The sequence below is a fragment of the Anneissia japonica genome, unplaced genomic scaffold, assembly GCF_011630105.1.
Source record: "Anneissia japonica isolate Jap-2015-1 unplaced genomic scaffold, ASM1163010v1 scaffold334_len275345_cov169, whole genome shotgun sequence".
NCBI lineage: Eukaryota > Metazoa > Echinodermata > Crinoidea > Comatulida > Comatulidae > Anneissia > Anneissia japonica.
Window position 1 is genome coordinate 147,927 of NW_022716574.1, and position 7,761 is coordinate 155,687.

The window sequence follows — 7,761 nt, forward strand, 5'->3', positions numbered from 1 at the left end:
AAATAGGGTACCATTAACAAGAACCACATAAACATACAGGTACAGTACAGTACACTGCAAAATAGGTCTCTCCCTCACCATCAATTCTTGAAAAATCATTCACAAATTAAAATCGATCCATTCTTGATAAAACCAAACAATTAATTAATTCAATGAATGGTCTACTTCGGCATTCAATTTCTCTTTAAGCATTTTATCATAGCTATCCGAATCTTCTTGTTTATTATGGCGTAGAGTAGCGGGTTGAACACTGAGTCCATGTACATACAAAGCTGTATCCACTTCCAATCTCTGGGGTCCTCAAATACTACTATAAAATTCTTAAGAACACCAGTTAAACCAAGTGGAGCCCAGCAGATCAAAAAAGTGGATAATAACACACCCATCATTACAGCAGGACGGATATATCTTCTTTTGAAACTGGCATCTTTTGATTGGCTGTTTCCTGCATGTGGACTTGGAACATCTAATCTTGTTCTTGTCCTAGTTTGAGAGTTTTGGGTGCGGTCTCGGTTAGTTTCGCTGAAGTTGGCATAATTCGCGTCTTTACTTGTATTTGCTTCACCATGGCTTAGGCCTAATGGTTGTTCATGAACCGTCGACGTGTTTTTCACATTATGTGTCTGATCGACGCCTATTTTCCGTCTCTGGAGTATACGCTTCCGTATTTTTAAAAATGTACTTGTGTTGAAATAAGCAATAGCAGACATTGGGATAAAAAGTAAAAATACAAGAAGTATTATGGTTAACAATGTGTCGGGGTTGGTATGGAAGTTGCAATACAAATTGTCAATGACACCAAAGCCCACTTTGTAGAAATAAAGTATTTCGTTTGTTACCATTATGACAACTGAACACGTCCAAGTAAAGGCAATCTGGAGGTTAACGCGTAGCCGTGTCTGACTCTTCAGATAATTTGGATACTCCTTGTGGACAAGCAAATAACGATCGAAACTGATAAACGCAATGGTAAAGATGGTAACGATTAGAAGGGTTCCTTCCACTATGGACTTGATCATACAGAAATAAATTCCAAACGGCCAGTAGTCTACAATGTTAATAATAATCATCAGTGGCAAAGGGAATAGTCCAACACCAAGATCAGCTACGGCTAGGCTCATGATATGCCGGTTGCTCTGTGGGTTGTTACGAAGCGATGCGTCCTTTGAGAATACAGCAATTGTTAAAGCATTTCCACCAATGGTTAATACTGACAATATGAATATAAACATATTAGTGAAAATTAATCCAACATTATTATGGTCCGTGTCAGTTACTGACGCGTTGGCCGTTGATGTTGATGTATTGCTGTCAAACATTTTACATATATTTCAGCCAGAACACGCCACAGAATATTGTATGATTTTCTGGTGATCTGAGACGACGATTACAAAACCTGTCTTACTGTGATGACAATGGCTCTATTCTGAAGGAAAACAAACAAGAAGAAAAGTAATGTATCATTGAACATGATTAGTGTAATTGAATATTACTTTGAGCAACTTACGACATACTTTGCATTCTTTTATAAGTGTGTATAAAGCAAAAGATTATAGTGTTTCGTACGTAAGGTTTGCAGTTCCAAATTATTGCATAATAGTTACGATGATTAAATGACGGTGATGATTACGATGGTGGTCATGATGATAGATTAATAAGCAAATTATAACCGCGTTTTCATAGATTTACAAATTCTTTGCAACGTTGCATATTATTCGGCCTACCCCTGGTCGTTGGTCCATTTTCACAGGCTGAGGCTATCGGCACTGCCGCAGTGCGAAAAACCTGCTGTTTTCTATCGGCACTGCCACAATACGAAAAAAGCTGTTATTTTCTATCGGCATTATTGCCGCAGTGCGAAAAAAGCTCCGATTTTCTATCGGCACTGCCGCAGTGCCAAAACACTGCGGTTTTCTATCGGCACTGCCACTCGAAAAGCTGCTGTTTAATTATCAAATGGATGTTTTTATCTATAGATGGTATCAATAATTGGTTAGGTCTAGCCTAGCCTATAATATTGTTAACATTATATTATATATATTTTACAATTAAATTATAATTATTTCTAATTATTAAATATATACATAACCTATATCTAGGCCCATACATAAAACAAAAAATAAAACAACAAAAACTTAAAAATAAAATAGTAGTAATAATAATAATAATAATAATAATATTAATAATAATAATAATAATAACAGTGTTCGAAATGAATAAAAATTGTTTAATTAATGAGATGAATCAGCATATTAAATCAACTTGCGTCTATGCAAAACCTGTTTTTTTTTTAAATAAATGTGTTTTCTATTTTATTCTGCTGTTTTAAAAAATAATCTTATAAATTATAAGTTTATTTTCTATGATAATTTTATCCACATAATTCATGTTTTCAATGTTAATATGGTTGATAAATAATACATAAAATAATAATAATAATAATAATAATAATAATAATGAAGGTGCTCGAATAATGCTGTAATAAAGAATTAATAATACTTCAATAGACCTATTTGCGATAGTGTGATTAATGAGATATTTGTTGATTAATTTATAGAAATATATAATAGGTATAGGCCTATACCATTAATAATGATTCAGCATATTAAATCAACTTACGTCTATAGATGTAAAATCTGTTTTTTTTTTTCAATAAAATGTTACCTATTTTATTCTGTTTAAAAATAATCTTATAAAATACCGTACATTATAAAGTTTCATTGTTAATTATATGAGAATTTAATCCACATATTATGTTTTCAATTATTTAAGCATTTAAACAATTCAGTGGGTCTAACGCTGTATGTAAATGTAAAACAAAACAAAACAAAAAACAAAAAACAAAAGTATCGCCAAAGTGTTTTCATGTATGCAAATGCTACTATCGCGCGATTACCGCGTATTTTTGGTAAGCAGAGCTCAGGATGGTTCACACGAATTGACGAATATTCGTCGAAATGCCGTATAAATAAACTGCAATTATGTAAATAACTTTCACAAGAACTTTACGAATATCTTAATTAATATAATCTTAATTAATATTTTAAATTAGTTAATATATATATTATAATTTAATATTTTTTTTGAAACAGAATAAAATAGGTAAAATTTTATTGAAAAAAAAACACCAAACAAATTTTACATTTACGCCGTATTGTTGATTTAATATGCTGAATCATTATTAATGGAATATAGGCCTACCTATTATATTTCTATAAATTAATCAACAATTATCTCATTAATCACACTATCGTAAATTGGAATATTGAAGCATTATTGAAGTATTATTAATTATTCACTAAAGCATTATTCGAGCACCTTTATTATTATTATTGTTATTATTATTATTTTATATATATTACTTATGAGTGAGTCGAATGGCCGAGCGTTTAGCAGGGGCGCTGCAAGCTATAGCCATAATGTCGGCGCTGGTTCAAACGGCACGCTCGCCTATGGTTCCGGTGGTGGAACAAGTCTTCTCGGATAAGGACTCTAAACCATAGGCCCAGTGTACACAATTAGCTCGTGTGCACTTTAAAGAACCCAGTACATCATTCGAGAAAAGTAGGGGGCTACCCCGGTGTAGGTTACTGGTCCATCTCTTCTTTGCCATTAACATTATCATTGTTTCTCTGGTAGGCATCTTGTACAGGGACATGTTTTTGCCTAACCAGTCTCATTACGTTTTTGAGTGAAATAAAAGTATGAATTATGAGTTATACCAATGTCATCTATCGATAAAAACATCGATTCGATTAATTAACAGCAGCTTTTCGCACTGTGGCAGTGCCGATAGAAAACAGCAACTTTTTGGCACTGCGGCAGTGCCGATAGAAAACGGCAGCTTTTTGGCACTACGGCAGTGCCGATAGAAAACAGCAGCTTTTTTTGGCACTGCGGCAGTGCCGATAGCCACTACCCCATTTTCACAGGCTGGCACAAAGTCCAACCTTCTCCATCTCCTTGTGAAGTATTCCACCTTCCTAGTTGTGCAATATATAATTTAATACACACAAACTAACACATTCAATGCCATAACAAACAATACCCATTTGAAGAGAGATAAACGTAGGTAAAGTGCCCAGGACACAAGCAAAATACACACCGAGTGTTTGAACCCCTAATCACAAGGTTGAGAGCCAAAAACGCAAGAAAAATAACTATTTATGGAACCCAAAACAAAAATCATGTTTATCAATTCTCATTTTCATCCACGTGCCACAAAGCCCTGGAACGGAATCCAGCAATTAACATCATTTGGTACCACATCCTTTGAAGCATTTTGGTGCTAGATGGGACGAGGCTTCTATGCTGCATGATTGTATATCTAAATGCGCATCACAAGTACTGTATATAAATTTACACAATCAGCACAGTAGATAATATTGTTCTGCCACTAGGCTGAAATACAAATTGTAAAAGCACTATAGATGCAATCTATAAATAAAAAGAAATAAAGATCTAATAACAATCTTAAAAATAAGTTTTACTATGCGGGCAAAAACTAATACCTAACAAACTTAATAAAAAAAAATGCAAAATTGTGTGTGTAGCATTAGAACACTATTTTAAATATAAAATAATGATAAAATGTAATATTTTGTACTCACAACATGGAATTGTGCTCACCTTTTGGAGCCTGCATTCCGTCATTCACTGGACATTTTGCAACCCCATGATGTCAATAAATATATAATTTTTTTATATTAGTTAAATAATGTGATGACACTAAACAAATTAATATTCAGACTAATAATAAAATATTGCATTGGTGTTGTATGAACGGTAAAGACTAAATCGTGCAGAGAAAGTGCGAAAATGGTATTATTTTCCAAATAATATGAAGTACCCTGTGCATTCAAAAAAAAATTGGACCAACTGTATGTAGGCCTATAATTCAAACCTTCAATATTACAAACGGAGACACAGTCGGTGTCACTCCAGACGTCTTGGTTCTACCATTGGTTAAATGCCAATCAATCTTTAGCGAATTAAACAATAATCTATATTCAATTTCTTTTGAAGCATTTTATCATAGCTATCCGAATCTTCTTGTTTGTAATGGCGTAGAGTATTGGGTTAAACAATGAGTCCATGTACATGCAAATATGGATCCACTTCCAAAGTCTGGGATCTTCAAAAACCGTTTTAAAATTCTTCATAAAACCGGTTACACCGAGAGGTACCCAACAGATCAAAAAAGTCGATAACAACACACCCATCATCATAGCAGGGCGGACATATCTTCGCTTAAAACTGGCATCTTTTGTTTGGCTCTTTCCTGAACGTGAACCTATAACACTAATACTCGTTCTTGCCCAAGGATATTTTGTTAAGTTTCCCTTTCTAACATTTTTAGATTCTTGGTGAATTTGACAGGTTAATTTGCACCTTTTGTTTTCATTTAGGTCTTGATTGTGAGCATTTCCTGACGTATTTTGAGATCTTTGAGGGTGATCTCGGTTAGTTTTGCCAAAGTTGTGGCAATTTGCATTTTCATGATAGGTTACCAGATCTATGTTTCTTTCTAGGTTAGGCCTACCTGTTAGAATTTCATTTCTTGTTTCATTTTCGTTTATGCCTAACGGTCGTTCAAGAACAACGGACGTGCTTCTGACGGTAAGTGTCTGCTCGACACCTATTCTCCGTCTCCGGAGTATACGCTTCCGAATATTTAAAAATGTTTTAATGTTGAAATACATAATAGCTAACATTGGGATAAAAAGTAAAATTATAAGAAGGAATATGTTTGTGTCAGGGTTGGTGTGGAAGTTGCAAAATAAGTTGTACATAGACTCAAAACCAATTTGGTAGAAATAAAGGATTTCATTTGTCACCATTAAGACTACTGAGAACGTCCAGGTAAAAGCAATCTGAAGATTTACCCGTAGTTTTGTTTGGATTTTAAGATAGTTTGGATACTCCTTGTGGACTAGCAGGTAACGATCCAAACTAATGAACGCGATTGTGAATATTGTAACAATTAAGAATGTTCCCTCTACTATGGACTTGAGCATGCAGAGAGGAATTCCAAACGGCCAAATGTCTGCGATGTTGATGACAACCAGTAGTGGCAGAGGAATTAGTCCAACGGCAAGATCAGCAACGGCTAAACTCATGATATGCCGGTTGCTCTGTGGGTTGTTTCGAAGTGACGAGTCTCGTGAAAATACCGTAATTGTTAAAGCATTTCCGCCTATGGTTAGTACTGACAGTATACAGACAAACATGTTGGTGAAAATCAATCCAACACCAGTAGGAGCGGCGCCATATAATAATGTTTTGGACGTGTGTGTTGAAGAGTTCAACATCATTTTATTTCATCTAGAACTAACCACGAAATATCTTGTATTTATTCTGATGATCTATGGTGTGAACTCAATACTCAAAACTATTCTGGATAAAGAAAAACAAAAAATAAAAATTAATGTTTACATTCACCATGTAAATCTACGTTTATGTGGCGGGTTGAGAGAGCTTTCATGCCAAGATCTGTGATCATCTTTGGGAAACTAATTCTTGTTTTAATAATCTCTAGAGAAAAAAAATATTGCAGAAAGTCTCTAAATAATTTGCAATTGTTCAATGTTTTTTTGGTATTCTATAAATTGACTTGGATCTTAGTTTCCTTTGACTTAGTTGGATATAAATTTCTTTCATGCTAAAAGTGGGCTTTGTTAACAATTGTAAAGTGAGTGAAGCATTATAATGTGTTGCATATTATATACATTTCTCTATTTTTTTTGTCGAAGATATAATTGGGCAATAATTATAACATAATAAGTCGAAAGCTATGGGAGTCCATTACGATGATTCTTTTATGCCTGTTATATTTTAAAGTAACTACATTCTAATAGTTGGTTTGCCAGATAATAAGTGTTTTCGCCGCACGACGTTAACCTTAACTTTAACGTTAGTACCCAACATGCAACGCGATAGCTCCGCCCCTTTTGTAAACAAATCGAAATACGCATGCGCAAATCCGTAACTAACGTACGTCGAGCACGTATCCTGAGATTAACGTACTCTGCAACGCAAGATGAATAAATTATGACGTCATCCGTTAACGTTAACGTCGTGAGGCAAAAACTACCTATTAGTCCTAAGTTGTTACATAACAAAGATAGCTGCAACAAAGGCAAGACTTGTTACTATGTGAATATTTGAATTGACATCAGTTAATGATTTTCTTCCGTCATTTAGACTAACCTGACGTTGGTTCTGCGTAGTGTGCAATGATCCATTGGACAATTTTTTCTTTCATCTTATATCTACTTAGTCGATTAGGAAGTGCAGACATGAGATACACAATCAAAGTCGTTGCTGAGAATTAGGATGAAGAGATCAGTTTTTTTTGTTTTTTTTTGTTTTTTTTTTTTTTATAATTTGATAAAAAGTAGATCATAAGAATAATGCATTACATAAGGTTTTACATTAGCGATCTGGTCCACAGCAATGTTTGGGAGTTGATAATTTTTTTAAATGATGATCTAGTATAAGGTTAGATATTCAATTGTAGGTAGGTGGTGCTAGTTAGTGAAATAGGTTTCAGTGCTTACATGGTCATTCATGCTTTATGACTTCCCATAACTCCAAAGTAAATGCAAAATATACGCCCATATGCAATTCAGCATAATGATGCTGCGAGTTATGGGTTTACCTTTACAACTTGTGTTCGAATATTTATGATGGAACTTTCCGCAAAGCCCCGCCTTTGGATATTGTATCTCGATACTTTGTTACACTCTCGAATGTAATATT

At 34.2% G+C, this 7,761-nt stretch overlaps 2 protein-coding genes across 5 annotated transcripts in view; both read right to left on the reverse strand.

The window, feature by feature from the left end:
* Positions 1-6: 6 nt before the first annotated feature.
* On the reverse strand, positions 7-4,734 carry LOC117109788 (probable G-protein coupled receptor No18). Of its 2 annotated transcripts, none has more exons than XM_033252210.1 (2): positions 4,630-4,734; positions 7-1,426 (listed from the first exon to the last, which is right to left on the reverse strand). In XM_033252210.1, the coding sequence occupies exon 2, from the start codon at positions 1,317-1,319 to the stop codon at positions 174-176; it is 1,146 nt and encodes a 381-aa protein (XP_033108101.1). In that variant the 5' UTR covers positions 1,320-1,426; positions 4,630-4,734; the 3' UTR covers positions 7-173. The 2 variants fall into 2 exon arrangements, with proteins under 2 accessions (XP_033108101.1, XP_033108100.1); XM_033252209.1 differs by having other exon boundaries at positions 4,611-4,686.
* A 250-nt stretch (positions 4,735-4,984) lies between these two features.
* Positions 4,985-7,761, reverse strand: part of LOC117109787 (5-hydroxytryptamine receptor 2B-like) — an 11,020-nt gene continuing 8,243 nt past the window's right edge. For 2 of the 3 annotated variants that reach the window (XM_033252207.1, XM_033252206.1), the window contains exons 2-3: positions 7,210-7,323; positions 4,985-6,396 (exon numbers count right to left, since the gene is read on the reverse strand). In XM_033252207.1, coding sequence (XP_033108098.1) covers positions 5,010-6,314 — 1,305 coding nt within the window. In that variant the 5' untranslated portion in view covers positions 6,315-6,396; positions 7,210-7,323 and the 3' untranslated portion in view covers positions 4,985-5,009. The remainder of the gene's footprint in view (positions 6,397-7,209; positions 7,324-7,761) is intronic. The other variant, XM_033252208.1, reaches the window with a different exon arrangement.